The 19,442-nt window shown below is 33.5% G+C and overlaps 2 protein-coding genes across 7 annotated transcripts; both read right to left on the reverse strand.

The window, feature by feature from the left end:
- Positions 1–332: 332 nt before the first annotated feature.
- On the reverse strand, positions 333–5,541 carry LOC133700471 (developmentally-regulated G-protein 2). 2 transcript variants are annotated; one of them, XM_062124008.1, is made up of 12 exons: positions 5,428–5,541; positions 5,193–5,324; positions 5,046–5,113; positions 4,629–4,705; positions 3,994–4,174; positions 3,710–3,766; positions 3,031–3,105; positions 2,495–2,614; positions 1,769–1,939; positions 1,279–1,392; positions 990–1,160; positions 333–654 (listed from the first exon to the last, which is right to left on the reverse strand). In XM_062124008.1, exons 2-12 carry the CDS (start codon positions 5,260–5,262, stop codon positions 556–558), a joined length of 1,203 nt encoding a protein of 400 aa, XP_061979992.1. In that variant the 5' UTR covers positions 5,263–5,324; positions 5,428–5,541; the 3' UTR covers positions 333–555. The 2 variants fall into 2 exon arrangements, with proteins under 2 accessions (XP_061979992.1, XP_061979991.1); XM_062124007.1 differs by having other exon boundaries at positions 5,193–5,287; positions 5,428–5,540.
- Positions 5,542–8,902: 3,361 nt separating this feature from the next.
- LOC133701804 (uncharacterized) lies at positions 8,903–17,294 on the reverse strand. 5 transcript variants are annotated; one of them, XM_062125905.1, is made up of 11 exons: positions 17,096–17,290; positions 16,640–16,674; positions 16,423–16,541; positions 14,016–14,190; positions 13,398–13,456; positions 11,621–12,424; positions 10,963–11,097; positions 10,493–10,630; positions 9,686–9,973; positions 9,488–9,538; positions 8,903–9,310 (listed from the first exon to the last, which is right to left on the reverse strand). In XM_062125905.1, exons 4-11 carry the CDS (start codon positions 14,143–14,145, stop codon positions 9,143–9,145), a joined length of 1,773 nt encoding a protein of 590 aa, XP_061981889.1. In that variant the 5' UTR covers positions 14,146–14,190; positions 16,423–16,541; positions 16,640–16,674; positions 17,096–17,290; the 3' UTR covers positions 8,903–9,142. The 5 variants fall into 5 exon arrangements, with proteins under 5 accessions (XP_061981889.1, XP_061981886.1, XP_061981887.1 ...); XM_062125902.1 differs by lacking the exon at positions 16,640–16,674 and having other exon boundaries at positions 16,423–16,585; positions 17,096–17,294; XM_062125903.1 differs by lacking the exon at positions 16,640–16,674 and having other exon boundaries at positions 16,423–16,592; positions 17,096–17,291.
- Between the last annotated feature and the right edge of the window lie 2,148 nt (positions 17,295–19,442).

Below are 19,442 nucleotides of genomic sequence, written 5' to 3' on the forward strand. Positions count from 1 at the left end.
TTTTTTATGTATTTTTTGATAGCTTTAACATATTAATATTAAAAATAAAAAACAAATTGAAAGACTACTATTTTAATATTTTCAATTTAAAAACAATTTACATCACAATACCATGATCAAACTCTTGTATTTTACTACAAGTTAATAGGATTTTTACTCCAACAATTACATCAAAACATGTTCCTTGGTAATCCTAAATAAAATACAACTCAATACACATTTTCTTTTTAGGTTTTTTACTTCGGAAGAATTACGCTTCATTTAGGATAAGGTTTACTTGTTTTATGTTTTAGGTAAAAGACTATACAGTAACCAGTCACAAATGCGAGCACTACATCCAAGACTCTAGTTCTTCCATGCCCTAAATAATAATAATGTTGAAACAACGATATGCAATCAAAAAAACAAAACAAAAGGAAAGGAAAGGAAAGGGATAATATGTTTAGCTAATGTCCCATAGTTAAGTATTGACACATTGTGCTATTGAGTTAATAATATTGCTGAATTCACAACTCAAAAGATTTGTAGTAGCATAATGCCAAGCAGCTGATGTTCTTATGTCTTCAATGGAGCTTTCTTCTCTCTGTCAGATATGCGGGCAGGAGCTGTTGAATGTGATTTGAACCGACCCCTTCCTCCTCCATCTTCCCTTTCCTGGATAAACAAAATAGACAGCTTTCAATTTTCCAAACATGTAGCTTCAGCTCTTTGTGGTAAAAGGAAGTGTAAAGAAAAAAATTCAGATGAAAAAGCATTAAGCATTAATAGATCATCTGAAAGTTCAAAAAATATTTGCCCGCTTGCAAACTTTCAAGATCTTTGACTTTAAGAATGTCTAAAATGGAATCATACAGCAAGGGGCATAAGGTTTAGGGTGAATTCTTGGATGTGAAAGTTCCTAGTCATAAAGGTTATTGACATAGTTCTATACAGCATGCATTGAGAATCATGCAGTGATTTTTTTCATGATCAAGATACTGATGCCTCACCTTTTTCTTAACAATCTGAACTACATCCTCATCTTGGAGAACATGACCAAGGCCACAGTGCTGCGGGTAGTGCCTTGCGCTTGTACCCCACACAAGCACATATTTCACATCCTTAATTAAATTTCTGTGTATGTGATTGCAGAAGTCTTCAACCGTGCACCCACCTCTATCCTGTCATCCACGATGAGAACTACTTAAGCAACATGGAGCTAGGGACTACAAACATAAAGCATAAATTACACGTGAGATGCATAGATTAACTGAAGAAAAGGACCAATTTGTCACATACAGCTGAAAGAACTACAGGATCACTAAAATCAGGTTGCTGGCCTTGTGGTTTTGTGTAGACTCTCACAAGCCCCATTGCTTCCCACATTTTTGCTAGTAGTCTGTCAAAATTGAGCTGTTGAGGAAACAAGAAATAGAACACATGAATATGATGTTTATCAAGCCAATCACAGATTGGAAACTTGCACGTAACATTTTGTTCAAATCATCTTAGCTTTAAAATTGATTTTGGATAAGCATAGATGCTATGAAATTGTGCTTTGCAAAATGGAGCGCAGGAAAAACATGCATCAAGTGCATGAAGTAAGATGCACTTGACAACAAAACTCAAGACATACAGCATCTTGTTGCAAGTTCGAATTAAGATGGTTGTTGGGTCACATTCTTCTGTTTGCCACAAGTTGTATACAAAAACCAAGTGCATCTTACACCCAAAGGAAAGAGAAAGGGAGAACCATATTTCTCAAAAAATTAATTAATAGAGAACCTGCCTTTAAATTGCAGCTAATGACAACAGAGTTTGGCTGGCGAGCTAACTTGTCCACGTCATCAATACCTATAACATCTATCTTGTTATAGACATATATGCACTTCATGTATTTACGATTACCCTCGATCACATCTATTAGATCATCCACTGTTGCATCCTCACGGAATAGCACCTACAACCAAATTCATCAGTAATAAGCATCCAGGTTTTTGGTGGCTAGTGAAAGAGCAGATATAGTGTAATTGCAATAATAAAAACCGAGGTGCAAACCCGTGTTGAGAGACTACTGGAAAACATCAAAGTTGAAGATTAAACATAAGAGGCAGGAAAAAAAAAATAGTAAGCTCAAGAGGAAATCATCTTCGATGTCTTCATTATCATCCATAGCATTTAATAAACAATCATTTTGTATTGTAGGCAAAAGTGATTAATCTCTTTATTATCAAAAAGAGAAGAGAAAAGAGAGTTTGTCACACCAAAGGAAAGCACTAATTTGAGGCTAACATAAGCAGGAAAAAGAAAAGTTATGGGCAACTAAGCATAATAGCAACTCCCAGTGGCCTTTTTAGATCTCTTGAGTTCCACCATTCCTATCAGTAAAAGTTGTTGCATACCAAACAATTGCTTAGTCTGATCGACTTTCAAACTGAAAAACAAGTGTCCAATAACTTTGCTAACCGTGGGGAGAGAAAAACCATAAATGTCATCTGCAAAATGTAGAAAATACCTCTGCATTGTGAATTTTGTATTCATGTAGAATCTGATAACAAAGCTTCTCATCTACATGAGTTAGAGGCAAAGTGCTGTTGAAAGAGATGCCCCCTGTTTTTTTCTTCTTGAAATAAATCTGACAGAGAAAGAGAAACGCAAAGCCAAAATTAAGCAAGTCAAGATCCATAAATCCTAAGAGCTACTAAAAGAAAATAAACACATGTTTGACCTCTGCCACACAAGATCAGACCTGACTTAAAATAAAGTTTAACATCTTCCTAGTTACACAATGCTAAAAGAACTTCTTTGATAAGAAGAAAATTGCAAGGAGATGAAAGTTTATCCAATAAAAAATAACTGAGACCTTAATTCAGGTCAATGTCCCCGACATGCCATAAAAGTAAAATAGACCAAAGGCACAGCCCAACAATAAGTCATTTCTTAAGTATGCATCTGCACTATGAGTTTCAAGTTATTTTTTACTTTAACAACCAAAGTAACCATTTAGATTGTTATCAACAATTTAAATCACATTCTCAAAAATAAACTCACTTGAGGCGGTCTCTTGTTTAAGCGCAAACCTACAGCTTCTAGTTCCCTGGTTAATATTTGTCGATGACCCTCACTCTGCACCATTTAGCATAATAATTAAAATGATGCTAGAAGATCAGGGAAAGCATTAGCCAAAAGCAGTTACAACAACAAGGAATAATATAAATGTCATGCAGTTGAAATGCATGCCCACCAAGAAAAATCAAAAGAAAAAAAAAAGGAGGATGTCAATGTGGCAATATTTCCAATAAGTTTCCAGCAAACAATCTGAGATCAAACATTTTTATTAAGGAAACAAGAAGAGGGGGGATGTTACAAGCAATTAGACCAAAGCAACTACTAGAGACGGAAGAACATTAAATGTCAACGATTGAAGCAACCCATGAAATATCCTGACAACAGCTGGTCATACTTGAGAAAGAACACAGGAAATGCTATCATGCAAAACATTATGCCAAAATGATAATATTAAATTTTCCTGTCAGTACTTGTATTTTGAGATGCACAAAAGAAAGTGGGATTGAATATGAAAAGCTCAAAGGTGTTTTTCCAGTTAAAAGAAGTGAACAATATGGTCTGTCCTGTAATCTAATGAGTAAATATCAGTTTATCACAAGAAGATTTACATCCACTCATCACAAGGATTAGCAGTCAAAACACTATGCAGGTAGACACTTACTTTTGAGGCATCAAGAACCATCAATACAATGTCTGAAGACTTGGAAACAGCAATAACCTGAGAAAAAAGGGAGATTTTATCTAAATTGTTCTTATTCCAATGTACTCGAGACAAGAAAAGATATAGAGAACCATTCAACCCAATAACCACCACAGCCCTCCATGAAGACATTCTATCAATCCTTTTAACTTACATGGCATCTCACACTCATCAATAGTCATATAAACAGGTGGTCAAATCCCATGAAAAGAGACAAACAAGCAGACAAGCAAGTCTTCTTTTACCTGTCTTCCACGTCCCTTGCCTTCAGAAGCGCCTTCAATAATTCCAGGGAGGTCAAGCAGTTGAATTTTGGTATCGTTATAATGTATAATCCCAGGAATACAGGTAAGTGTTGTGAACTCATATGATGCAGCTTCTGAATGTGTTCCCGTTAACATTGTTAAAAGTGTTGACTTCCCCACACTGCAACCACATAGGAAAATTTCTCTCTGGCATTGCCATTTGTACATGTAAACAAGCTACATTATTCTTATGTGACTAGCCAAACATTGATGAACCGATCACATTACCCAATCAGAGATAGTATCAGTCATGCAAATGTGCAAACCTACATACATGAAGCAGATTTAAAGATACAAAGAACCGTTTCTTTTTCTAAATAAGGCACTTCAAATTCAGGCTATTAAATTGGAAGTCCTGATATAGAAGAAAAACATTTGGACAAACCAACTAAACCACTAAACACTTATTGAGGCAGACGATTGGTCTACTTTATTGCATTTTGCAGGAAGAGGTTCTATTATAAAGTTAGTAAAGCCTATGTGAATGTGTGCATTTACCCTCGTGTGTGCACAAGCATAATTTTTTTATATGTCAATGCATGTTCACATGTTTGAAAATAATCAAGACACCAGACCTTGGAAATCCAATTAGCGCGACACGTCCATGGCCAAATTTTGTAACTTCAAAACCATCTCCAGCTCCACTAGAACCCTGATTCAGAAGCCATTAGAATGAAGCCTCGAACAGATGTAAAACAGTGGCCAACGAAGATAAGATGAAAAGGACACAGAAAATCCAAAAACCAAAAGCAACCCGCAGTCTACAATACGCTAGAGATACCAAGAAAACCGTAACTTCAAAATAACTAGCTCAACTTTTCACCCTTTTGGGCCAACCCAAACAATACCGTACAAGTTTCAAGGACAGAGCAATATTTATGAAGATTCAATCCACTGAAATAGCAAGCAATTTGGTACGAAGAAAAAAAGATTTAAGTGAAGCTGTGATCAACAAACACACAATGAGTAAATGGTAAGGAAAGTTGCATTACTTTAGGAGGCTCCAATAGTTGTGTCCTTAGCTTTGCTATCTTTGCCTTGAGCTGACCAAGATGATACTCTGTAATATTACGGTCATCATTCAAACCAAAAAGAAAAAACCAATAAATTTGAAAAAAAAATGATAATAGAAACAAAACCTGTGGCTTTATTTTTCTGGGTACGGGCCATCTCAGCCTCGATTTCTTTGATCTTCTCAATGATCCCCATTTTTGCGTCTTTGTTCTAGTTGCCACTAATTTTTATAGATTGGAAAAGGTTCACACTGTTAACTATCATAACAATCAATGCAGAAAAGAAATTAGTAGTTTATATGAAGATATAACAACGTGAGCAGCAGAGAGATAAAGATGACTCGATTGATGGGTGACTCACCGGAACTGAGTGGAGGAGGCGGTGTGAGTGGCGAGATGGAAGTCGTGGGGGTATTTTCTCTTTTGAGCAGTTGGGGCTGAGAGAGAAGAACAAAACAATAGGGCTTTTTAGAATTAGAATCAGAAAGAAATAGATTTTTGTTGTTTGGGGGCCCATTTTAAAAGATCCAACACTATTCACTAACTCTCCATTCCTTTTTTATTTTATTTTATTTTATTTTATTTTTCGGTATTATGTTATAAGAAAAAACATATTACCGGGTTTTTTTTTTCAGTAGGGATCCGAAGAGTCTATTTGGCTTTTTTTTCTAGTTCTTACTGAGAGAAAAAAATCACAGTATTTGGTTAGATTTTAAAAATCAATCATTTAAGTTTTTAGAGCATTTTTATGAAAAAAAAAGAAGTTGAATATAAATTATTTTTTATTCCAAAAGGCATGAGGATTTCTTGTTTTATTTAAAAAATAAAATATAATCTTAAATGTTTTAAAATTAATTAACTTCAATCTTTTTTGTTTTAGATGTAGTAATTAAATAATATTTAATTGCACAATTCATAACCTTAAATATTTTCAATTATTTTATTTTAAATATAACACGTCTCAGCTTTTATTGATTTTAATTAAATTATTTTGTAGTTCTATTTATTGAAAATATATGTAATGTTTTTATTATTGCTTCTTTTTACTTGTGTTTTTTAATGATAATTGTGTGTTTTCCACATAAAAATATTATTTCTTAAGCCATTCATTTGTTTTTTAAAAGAATATTTAAATATTTAAATAATTTATTTAACTTAAATTATGTTCTTAATAATAATTTTTAATATAAATGATTTTACAAACACCACAACACATCATTTCATTATTAAATAGTTTGATGTATTTAATTTCCTGAGGTTTTATTATGAATTCGCATAGTCATTGGCTTTTTTTCATTTTGGTTCCTTGATAGTTTTTTTCATTTGATCATTTAATATTCTTTTAATCTGGTATTGTTATGTGATAGAATTTTTTATCTACGTATAAGGACCTCACAGCATCGAGAGAATATTACGCTACTTAGTTGATGCTCGATTTGGCAAGATCAAATTCAATTTCATTGATTTAAAAGAATTAAAAATTTAAAAATCAAAATTAAAAATTAAACAAATGTTCAGTCCTTTTTATTTGCTAACATCAAGGAGTTGATTTGCATGGCCAAGGGAAGTTTTTGTTTTTTGCTATCCAACATTTTTTTTTCTAATTTGATCCTTTCACATTGACTTTTTTCTTATCTGAATTGGTAGTTTGTTTTAGTCCTGAGGGGTTTTTTTTAATTTTGATCTCTTATTCTTTTTCTTTTTAATTGGTCTTTTAACATTGTGTTGATCTGGAATTGGTCTTTGTGATTTACTTTCATGCCTATGTATGGGAACCTCATGGTATTAAGGGAATATTATATCTATCGGTTGATACTTGATTTGGAAAAATCAAATTTAGTTTCATTGATTTTAAAGAATTAAAGATTCAATGGTCAAAATTAAAGATTAAACAAATGTTCAGTCCCTTTTGTTTGCTAACATCAAGGACTAACTTGTATGGTTAATAGAGGTTTTTTTTTGTCACCCAATTTTTTTTTCTAATTTGATACTTTTATATTGACTTTTTTGTTGGACTTAGTAGTTTGTTTTGGTTGTCTAAATATGAAGTTCTTCCGATGTCGAATGATATTTCAACACTATGTTGATACCCGATTTGACAAAATAAAGTAAAATTATATTGATGTAAAACAATTCAGTGTTAAGAGACCAAAATTGAAAGTAAAAAAATATGGTGGACTAGGGTAGATATGCAGTGCAAATCAACTAGAGTGTGTTACACGCACCAACATGTAAAGGCTAACTGTCGTGTTTTGATGGCACGTGTGGTTGTCTACACCCACCATCCATGCGTTAGAAGTGAGATCTTCTGGTGGTGTGATACGTGTGACAATTGGCAGCGGTGTGTGGACTTTTTTTTTCTTTTTTTTCCTCTCTCTTTCCTCTCTACCTTCCTCAAGATTCACATTGCTATGCCAAAAAAAAAAACAAATTTATCCTATCATTTTGTTTTTTATTTAAATTTGATTTTTATTTTTTTATTTTTTTATTTTTTTTTCTTTAAAATTGATTTTTTTTAATTAATATTGGTTGTAGCCATGCATGCCTGCCTTATTTGTTTTGGTTAGAAGTGGGTCCATTAAGCCCAAACTTCAATGTTTTTTTTTAAAAGCTATTATTTTTAAAATTATCATTAAAATTCATCTAAATATAATAACTAAAATTATTTTTGTAGAAGATTATTCTATTTAACACTATTCAACTTCAAAATTTTTTCATATTAAATTATGGATTTTTTTATATTAGTAGATACCTTTTCTTGTTCAGCCCTTCATGATTTTTTTCAAGTTTAATCAAAATTAATTATAACTGAATAAATAAAATTATGTTTGAGATATTATTTCATTAGATTAGATGTCAACAATGTAATATTTTTTTTCTGATGAGATTCTTGCTTTTTCTTCTAAATTCTTTTTGAAAGAGCTGAATTAATGAATTTTCTTGTGAGAAACAATTTTATTGTTATATAATTAAATATAAAAAAATTAAAGAACTCTCTATGTGTGCCAATTGGATATCTTAATACATATTTTTATCTTAATGTATTGACCCAATCTTTAGTTAGCATCATAAGCTTTTTGATATTTATTAATAAATATAATTCTAAATTTATTTAGTTAAATACGCTATTCAGAATTTTTTTAAAAAAATTAATGATGTAAAATGTATTGCCAGTGCCTCTGTTCCAGCGTTGATTAAAAAAATTTAAGCCGACTCCTCAGGGAGAGCTGTCAAGTGATGGTGCTATGTATTTGCGGAGCGCGGGGAAATGACTTTTATCACACAATTTCATTGTTTTTATTTTGTTTTCTAATAAAAACCCACTTACATCCAACATATATAACACATTTTAAATGCATGAACTACAAATCCAAACACTTCACGTTGTTTTGCTTTATCGGGAGCAATTCCTGATTTAAATTTGCAGCATAACACCGAAGCCTAATGCTAATGAATTGGAGTACTAGATAGAGATCTCCTTTTCTTTGACAAATAAAAATCCGAGCATGAATCCTCCGCTGTAAAAGTGACATTCAATAACATGGCTTTGGCAAACATAGGCAACTTGCATTCCACCATGAAAATTTCTATCCGATACGGGTCCTCCTAGAAAATTGTTAAAAGAGTAATTAAGTTCCTGGTTTCGGTATTTTATCAGCCCCCTTTCCATTTGCTGCCAAGTATACATTTACAAATACATGAGAATTTCAAGCATGGAAGGCGCCGACACAACAGAAGTCCGAGCAACGAGTGCTGCTGCCATGCACAAATACAAAGCTTCAGAGGAACTTGCATTGCACGAGGAGATCATTTGCATTTTTGTGAAAGGAACATCCTGAATAAAACCTTCAGTGTCTATTATTTCTGCTCACAAGATAACACTTATCTATAGTTACATGAAAGCTTATGGCGAACTATTTTTAACTAAAAGGGGTCTAAAATCGAAGGTGTTTCTAAACTGTGACTGTAATTGTTAGTAGCTACACAAACCCCACGGTAGAAGAAGTCCACTGGAGTCCAAACTGGCATCATGGGTTATCAGCAATTTGTACAGCTGAAATCTAGTAGATACAAAGCTACAAGAACCCCGTTTGTTTTTCATGTACATTTTTTCTAGTGCTCCCAGCAATCTTGGTCGAGCTAAGATTTGGCAGAACCTGTGCTGGCATCTCCGCGAGCTCTCTCACTTTTAACAAAATTGGAGCAGGAATGGGCATTGCACCAGTACTTTTCCGGGAATTCATCTATATTGTTAACCACAGAAAACCAAAACCATTAAAGTCCATGCAAACACAATCAATAACACCATTTTATTTTTTTCAAAGATGAAATCAATAATCACGATTCTCAAGAGGACATGGAGCACAAATCAACATTAAGCAACAAGTCCTGCATTGGGGGGGTTAGGAGCGATTTCTTACTCCGTTATCTTGAGGCGCCAAGCTGGCTTTCAGCAGATTCCTCCACTTGTCCTGGACATTAAATCCTTTCAGTAAAAACATATACAGAACTGCATCTAAAGAAAACACTTGTTGAAATTGAAAGGGTACCAAGAACTCTTGGTGGAGATGTATTTGTATGGAAATACAAAAACATGGATCAAAGAACCAAGGAGATACCTTGAGATCAACAGAGGTGCGGTATGAAGAGGATGCAAATGCAAGTCGTTTGATCTCAGACCACCTTCCAGCTCCATACCTAGAGACACCCTCAACCAGCTTCATCACCTCAGAGAGAGTCCAAGCTCGATGATGTTTCCTTCTAATTCCACCTTTAGGTGTAGGAACAGTAACTACATTGTCATCTGAATCCCTAGATGAATTAATGCATTTTAGCTCTGTGTTATGTCCCAAGCCAATCGCACTCAGCACTGAGAACTGCTTATCTTTCTCTGGCACACCTATAAACTGGGTAATAAAACAGGTACCAATCAGCAATATAACTACCATGGAATTGGTCCACAAACATAAAAGTTATGGCATTATCTTTCTCTTATGATATAGCAAACCAACATGGATTTCAGTTGTCTAGTATGAATGCAAAACACTAGAACCAAAGCATAGTGACAAACAAGCAATCCAGCAGCATGTCACTCATTTGACTGACAGCGTTCATCTATCCAAAATATTGACATAGCACATGAAAATTGCATTCCAAGCTAATTCTGTTCCAATCCAGTTTGTAGAACCAGAAATTTATTACCGCAACAAGATCCACACCTTCTTCATACTCGCTCACCTCTTTAAGTCTAGAAGGTAGTGGCAGGCATCTCCCTATTGACACAACCAATAGGTCTTAAAGAGTATTATAAAGCCCCTTCATCCCTCTCTCGTTATATATCACCAATGGATACCACTCATTCCTCATGTTTCCTTAATTATTACAATATTATTTAAATTTGCATGACAAATTTTAATTGTTCTTACCTGATGATGAACATGTTCAGGGGTAGAGCTGGCTTTCAAGACTCTGCTTTCCTTCCCATCATCTGGTGGAAAACTATGATCACCAAGCTCTTTCTTTACCAATGTAGCTTCCATGCCCATGCCACTTGGATTGAATTTCTACAGAATGCCATTCACGTTAAACCATGGTTGCATTCATGTTGAAATACAAACAAACAAATAAAATTAGTTGAAATAAAGGTGATAGCAGATTGAAAAGCAACAATGATATTAACCCAAAAACATGCAAGCACTTGTGTACGTGCACAGAGATTCACATTGCTTAAGAGATGGTAAAGGCAAGAAAAAAATAACGGTTATAGTTCTGACACCATGCTAGAAAGCAATCCCTCTCTCATTATATATCACCAATGGATACCACTCATACCTCATGTTTCCTTAATTATTACAATATTACTTGAATTTGCATGACAGGTTTTAATTGTCCTTACCTGATGATGAACATGTTCAGGGGTAGAGCTGGCTTTCAAGACTCTGCTCTCCTTCCCATCATCTGGTGGAAAACAATGATCACCAAGGGCTTTCTTTACCGTAGCTTCCATGCCCATGCCACTTGGATTGAATTTCTACAGAAAGCCATTCACATTAAACCACGGTTGCATTCATGTTGGAAAAAAAAATAATGAATAAAATTAGTTGAAATAAAGGTGATAGCAGATTGACAAGCAAGATGATATTAACCCAAAAACATGCAAGCTCTTGTGTATGTGCACAGAGATTCACATTGCTTCAGAGATGGTAAAGGCAAGAAAAAATTAACAGTTATAGTTCTGACAGCATGCTAGAAACCATTCCCAGGCACTTGCTCAACTTAGATGCTGTCACCATCAGTCAAGTTGAAAATACTTAGCTAAATCAAAATTTGATTTTGACACCCCAATCGAACATATGAAAGAAAAGGAAGGGGAAGCAATTGCAACTCCAACTCCACAAATATAAGCTTTAAGTTCAGAGAAACTTCAAATAAAAAGCAGCAAGTAGTTCTAGCAGGAACCAAAGAAATTCAAGAACCATCATCTCATGAAGACAGTATACACAACAATAAACAAGTTAAAAAACATTATCTAATCACATGCATATTATACATACCAAAAGAGCCATGAAATTTTTCCTTGGACGGCTTCTTCGAACCCGAGAAACACATGGAACCTGAATCCCATATCCTCCAAGAGAATCCAGCCTTGTAACAACAGTTCTCCCACCTAAAGGGACATTTCTAACCAGCCTAACATGAGATTTTAGGGATATCAGTCCATGTCCAGAATTTTTAGCCAAATTCATTAATCTTCCATTAGACTCTTTGGACTCCACTTCTGAAAGTTCTTCGATATATCGCTTTGTGGGCTTCCGAGCTCTTTTAGCAGCTCTCTGTTCTGTTTGATGATCATCACTTCCAGAATTGTCATCTAAGTTGGGATTTTCCAGTCTTTTTTCAGGTACAACTTGATGATAATCCAATTGGCTAACAAGGCTAGTTGGTAAGTCTTTCTGATTGCCAATTGGTGGGTCCTCAGCATAGGAACCATCCATACAGTTAGAGATTTCTCCATTCCCTTTCTTAACCAATTTGTTATCTTTAATTATAAAAGAAGTCACTGAAACATCACAAGAATTTGTCAATCCCATGGAAATCCTTCTCTTAAGCCATTGCTTATCCTTGACAGTAGTTTCTCGCCCAAATGTTGCTTTAAAAGTTTCATGGAGTTCTTTTATTGATAGATTGTCCAGGCATATTTCCCCCTTCAACTTGGAAAAATCAGGTTTTGTAGTAACAACAGACAAAGTTGACCCACCAGCTACCAGTTTATCTGAAGAATGAGAGCACTCCCCAAAACTCCCAGATTGATTAAAATGGCTTTCACTCAAACTTGGTGCCAGAGAAGGGACAGTTTCCTGCAAGGTAATTTCACATTGGAGCTTCGCATCAATATGGAGCAATTTATCATGCTGATCACAACACTGGCTGTCTACAATCAAATAAGCAGAAGAACAATAAGGAGATCCGCATGCTAAGCGGAGCCTCTGTTCCTCTTTCACCTTTTGCAACATCTCCTTGATGTACTAGAAGAGATTTTGAAGGCTGAGACGGTCCAAGACATCAATGGTTCAAATTAATGTCAAGAAAATTGTACAAGCAGAAAACAACCAGAAAAGGAAAAGAAGAAGATATAAAAAATTAAAAATAGGTAAAGGAAAATAAAGAACAGGGTGGAAGCCAACTGCTGGAAGAGTTTATACAAATGGTACACAAATGGATACCTGACAATATCACTGGCTTGCCTTAAAGTATGTAGTGTATTCTAAACTCCCGGGCCCACTGCAGACTTTCTCACCCAGGCTATATATCAGAGAGTGAATTTTACTATTTAAGTAGATCCTTGTGGTTTACACCTTTGATCACAGACCTATGAATCTAACACAAATACAAGGGTTGTCACAGGTTGATTTTGAGTTAACCTAGAACCATTTGACAAGAATTGAACAGTAAAGACAACACTGAAGTCTTACAGCCTACATCACTAGAATGGTGACCTCAACTTAAAAACCATGTGCCCCATATGACATGTAAACAAACGAAAAGATGATTGGGAAAAACATTAGGAAAAGAAAGCCTTAAATTTTTGCACAAATGATCTCCGGAGAACTAAAAGTTTCTTCCTACATTAGCAATAATGATATTTCTTCAAAAGTGGAATACAAGAATGATGACTTGACTAATTTCAACAATTGAGACTCTACATTACAAAATATTACAGCATGGTGCCACCAATTATCAGGTACCTGAGAGAAATAGATTCATTACCGAAGCAGTAGCATTTGGTAAAGTGGAAGTGCTAACATCTAAAATAAAAAGAAGCGGACATACCTCAAGCCTTGCATTCAATTTATCTGGATCAGCTTCTTTGTTCCTAGATTGCAACAAACCTGGCATATATTGTTCATTCAGATATGCAGAGGAGGAGAAGGAGGAGGAGAAACAGGCAGAAAGTAAAATAAAACAGAACCTAAATTTAAGGTAGAAAAAATTATTTGATCAGCCAAGATGACGACACAGAACAAACTGAAAGGCACACCAGATCTTGAATCTTAAATGAACTGGAAAAGGCCATACAACAATGTACTCTATTAGAGAACAAAAATTAAGCTCAAATAACTCTTTTCCTGTAGATAATAAAACTAATAGTTGATTTTGAAGATTTGATGATTCTAGAAGGAAGGTTTATGGTTAAAGAGAGTTAAGATGGTTAGCTCAGATTATTTGGACAGATAAAGATGACACAACCTAGAAGAGAAAACCAAAGAAGGAAAAAAGATTTTGACAAATGAAGGATTTGAAAACAGAGACACCCAAAAACATAAGCCCATGTATGACACAGTATGCATGAACTCTGGTGAATCTACATACAAAACTCTGTTTGACCTTAAATTTGGAACTGGAAATATAATATCAACTATAAAGTAGCACTAGTAACAAAAACAAAACCTTCCAGGCTTTCTAATTGGGCTATCCCAGAGGAAGATCCTTCATTGGAAATGCACCCTACAGTCTGCCCAGGGTCTGCAACAATATGCATTTCACATTTGTCATCTATAAGCAGACTCTCTACCTCCATTAATTCATCATCTGTTGCAGGTACTATTCTCCCATCTCCTTCCAACTGCAAATTTAATAGGGACATCAACCATCACAAGTTCATAATAATAACTTCAATGAAGAAAGCAACTTGAGATATAAATAATGAAAAAAGAAATTTGAGGCCAACACATATTTGGTCAGACAGAGGTCTGACTTCCAGGAATAAAAGTTAATGCATATCGCTTCTAGTTAAATTCATTACTGATTACTAAAGGAAGAAATCACAATATCATCCTGAATGATTTAGCAGGTGAGTTACCATGATCGGAGATCAATAAAACTCAATAACTCCTTGATACAATAACCACAGTTTCAAATTAACATCAACATAATGAAAAGACAGAAAAAGGTTGACAATAAGCTGGGAAGGTAACATCAATTTAGCAAACCATTCAGAACATAACAAGAGTTTAAATCTGCAACATCAAAATATGAGCAGTAGGGTTGACAGTTCAAAAGAAAAGGCTAAAAGAACTTGAAAGATATGAGCATGCCCTTGTTATGTTTCCTGTCTTCACACTAGCAATGTGGAAAATTCAGAAAGCATTAGCTCATCTTTCTAGAGTAAACAACTTTCACAAATATAGAGTTCAACCATAGTCTGATAGACAGCATGGATGTGGGATATGGAGAGGGATCCTAACACCGTGATGCATTACAAGTGTATGTGCAGACAGGTAGAGAGTGAGTGGGGAACAGATTCGTATAAGGTTCAGATTTTCAAAAATTTAATCACATGCAACTTGGACATTTCCCAACATAATAAACCTAAAACCTACTAGCAGAAACAATGAATCACACATATAAAGATAAAGCACCAGTGTGGTCACCAATTTTGTTATCTTTTTCCAATAACAGAACCAAAGTTTCTAAAAAGAAACAACCTACCAGATAAATTGTCAGTTATGTTTCAGCAGTTACAAATTTACATAATAAGATATTCCAGACGATGGCCCCGTGTTTTTTACTTGAATTTCAAGAATTTCAAATAGTTGTAAACTGAAGACCACCCTGGTCACATCGCTCGCACTGTATACTGTTATTCCCAGTGACAATAATAACATTTATCTCAGATGAGGAGGAAAGTCAAATAAAGCAAGTGGACATTGACCAGCCACAGAGATGTAAAAGAGGAAAGATAGAGAAGAAAAGTTAGTGAACATCTGAACAAACTACAAAGGAGAAGATGCAGAAATTTCAAATTCCATGTCGTTCCTTCAGTTCTGAGAATGCAAAGACTAAATGCTAGAGTGAGAGACACCAAGCAAAACAACAAAAATAAATAGATATGTGATGTAAATGAAATTGACTAAAGAAAGATCCATTGATAATTATTAGCAACTGGACACCAAATCGCTTAAAGAATTTCTGGTTTACTTCTTCAAAAGCATGCTACACTTTCCAACCAACAGTCTAGGAACTTGAGCCAATGCCCAATGCAGTTCGATTCTACCAGTGTGATTTTGACTGTTCAGGTAAACATGGGGGAGAGGCAGCTGAATAGGGACCCCCAGAAGTAGCTTAGATAAGGTAGCCAGCCATAACTACTAAACTAGCCAACAAGCCAAAGAATGATTAATCATCAACTTGGTCTACATGCTTAAGGAAATTGGACACAAGCAGGGTACAACCTTGGTGGTAGGCATCTTGCACAGACAATGTCATCAAGAAGGTCATCACTATAATATGTTCAAGAGTTACATTTACTTGCCAATATTGTGTGGTCAGAACTCTTACGAAGGACATTCAAGAATATACTCGGATGGTTATAAATTTCAGCTAACTAATGACCAAGTGATCCAAATAACACCAGGGTTTCAAATTCCTGAGTTTACATGGAACAAATTCTTTGACTCCTAAAGATCAATAACACTAGAGATTTTGATATTTGCGTCATCTAATAGTAAAATGAACTCACCCCACATAACATAGATGAAAAGGTAGTTCTATCAATTTGAACTAACCCAACATAGCACAAGATGAAAAGGTAGATCTATCAATTTTTCACTGTTCGCTACTAGTTTGAATCAGAATTACTAACACAAGCAACCTCATTCTATGTTTATGCCCAAAACAAGTCCAATTTCCATATTTGCCTGCTTAAATTTTACTATAACATTGAAGCCTTGTCAATAGTCTTCATTTCACAGCTATAAAAAGAAAACCTAACAGCTAAAAAGTATCGAATACATAACCATAAGTCTATTATACAACTGAAACAAGAGCCCAGTATAGATATATTAAAGAAATTTACCCGAACAAGCTTGTATACAACTGGGTCGGAAATCTGCTTGGGCGAAGACAAGGAAGAAGTACTGTTGCGAATCCCACACTCCTTGAGCTTAGCTTCATCATTCCCCTCAACTTCAACCACTGTTTCCATGGAAAATCCAGCACATGCAACTCAAATACACAAACTGAAAACTCCAGACAATAAACAAAAAACACGCAACAAATAGTTAACTCTTTACCTCTAAAAAATCTAAACTTTATCCATCACAAAGAACTGAAACATAAAAACTACACTAAATCACGTTTCTAAAGAAGATTACATCAAAATCCAAATAATCCCTAATTTCCACATGATCAATCAAAACCAAATTACTTCAAAACCAAATTCTTAGCAACTGTAATTTTCCTAGTTCAGAATTTTACACGAAAAACTTTGCACTTTGCAGCTTAATCAAGTGTAAACAAAGAAAAATTCAGAAAAAAGAAACAGATTTTTTTTAGTTAGTGCAAGAGAATTCAATTGCAATGCGCAAATTTAGGATTTCTAAGCTCTATTGAAAATCATTGAAAATGATGGTTAAAATCAAGCGTAATTTGTGAAACAAATTGGCATCTTTCGAGGCTCAGGTAATATCATATAAAATTAACAAAAAAAAATATGAAAAGGAAAAGGAGAGAGCGAGTTGGAAACTCACCATAGGAAGGAAAAAGAAGCTAGAGGCCGAGTTGACTCAGTTGCGTGCCACTGAGTTGATGTGAAAACCAGTTTTGAGTGACATTTGAGTGGAGAGAGAGTGATGGTTTGGGCTTTCTGTTATGGCTCGCTTTTCCAGTACGCTGTGTTCACTGATACGTTTCTGGATCCCAAACTTCCTGTGTATTGGAATTTATACAAGCTTGGAATCCGAAAGATTGTTCATATAAAATATTTATGGGGTTTGTTTTCTTTTTTTTCTCCTTCTTTTTTTTTTTCTTCATTTTATGGGGTTTGTTTTGCGTAAAATAATTAGAAGAAATTTTCTATTTTTTTCCAGAAATACTGTTCATATAAAATATTTTATAATTAATTTATAAATTAGTTTATTTAATAAAAAAATATCTCAATTTAATAAATTTTTGTTTCAATTATCATCACTCTACTATTTTATTATCACTATTATTACCTACATCATATCATCAGCTTAAAATTATCATTTCATCTTCGTCAGTTTAATATTATTATCATCATTTATTACTCTACCAATAATAATATTATTTTTAAAGCACTCTTATGATATCTCACATTAGAAACGAGTATTTAGAGGCAGCGTTTTATTAATAGGGTTGGTTGCTAACATCTTTAAACACGTTTTAAAACCATGCATGGTTGCAAAGAACAAATCCATGAAGTCAGTAAGGTTCAAAACAAATAATATCTGACATGTTAGGCCAGACCATTATAACTCTTACTTTATCTCCAAATCTTTTTATTATTATCATTATTATTATCATTTTATCATCATTATTATCTCATAATCTTATTCTATAATTATTTTATTTTTCACACCATTAATTATATACACGATTTTTAAATGTCTCCTTGCATGAAAAAAATCACCTACATGCAACATTGCAACTTGAGAACATGGTTTTTAAACCACGATCCTAAGATTGTTATGCCTTAATTATATAATAGGAGTATCCCCAACGCCGTCAATTATCTTATGAATATATTTTCCAAATAATTTCAATTAAGAGCATCATTATGCCTTTTGTATAGTAGAAATGCTTCCACAAACACCTTCAGAACAGGGCACAATAAAACTTTACATGATAAAATATAAATAGCTTCATGAGAGAATTATTAATTGTTGAATCCATTGAAGTGTTGAGAAATATTTTAATATTTTCACAAAATATTCCTTGTGTGCTCACGAATAATACAGCATATTTCTCATATCTTTATCAAGAATTTATTAATTGTTGAATCCATTGAAGTGTCATTAAATAAGATATATTATTTTATTTATTAGAAACAAATCTCAAGTAAAAAAAATATTGTATTGATATTTTTTTTAGAAAAAATTGTGAGCTAAAGTTAACTCTCTTGACCCAGTCTCTAGCCTCAAGCTTAATAAATATGGAAAATATAATAAAAAAATGCATGCAAGCTAGGTGTGTTGGCCAATATCCATGCGTAGTAATCTAAAAAATAGCTTAACCGATTCAACTTGTCAATTCCATGATAATAAATATAAAATTTGAATAATCTTATAAAATGAAAAGTAACAAAAAAAAACATTAATTTCAAAATAAATAAAATAAAATAAAATAAAAAAATAATTTTATAAAAAACCTAAAAAAAAACTAAAATCAATCCATGTTAACCTCTTAAACTCATAGCTTAATAAAAAAAAATATTAAGAGATAAAACTTTTTTTAAAATAAACATAAGTAAAAAAAGGGAGGGAAAATCAACATGAAAAAAATTAAAATCAAATTATAAGGGATAAAATTGAAACAAAAATTAATCAGTGGAAGAACTTAAGAATATCAAAAGAATAAGAACATAATTTAATATAAAAAATAAATAAAATCTAGTGATTAGAGATGAAATTAAAGAAAAAATCAATAAAATGAGATAAAAAATAAAATAAATAATAAAAAAATATATAAATTATTAAATATTAAATATAAATAGGACACTCCTAATATTTATTTATAAAAAATCTAATTGTATTTAAATCAACTTAATTAAAAAAAAACGAAAGAAAAGACAAATAAGCTTATAGAAAGACAACTTTATTTTTGTTGCCTCGTAATTTAACCGTGCTTAGAAAATAAAGAGGTCTAAAAGGCTCCCCGGTGAAGTTAATATTTATTTGCTAATTAAATTATTTAACTATTTATAATAGAAATTAAAATTAAAATTTGTCTCTAATCAATTTACTAATAACTAACTAATGTGTCTACCCGTCATGTTGGTGAATGTTTTATGAAGAGTCAAAGTGATGAAAGTACTCTTCATGATATAGTTATCAAATCACTAATCAGTGGCGGAGC

This window comes from Populus nigra, chromosome 8, assembly GCF_951802175.1.
Source record: "Populus nigra chromosome 8, ddPopNigr1.1, whole genome shotgun sequence".
NCBI lineage: Eukaryota > Viridiplantae > Streptophyta > Magnoliopsida > Malpighiales > Salicaceae > Populus > Populus nigra.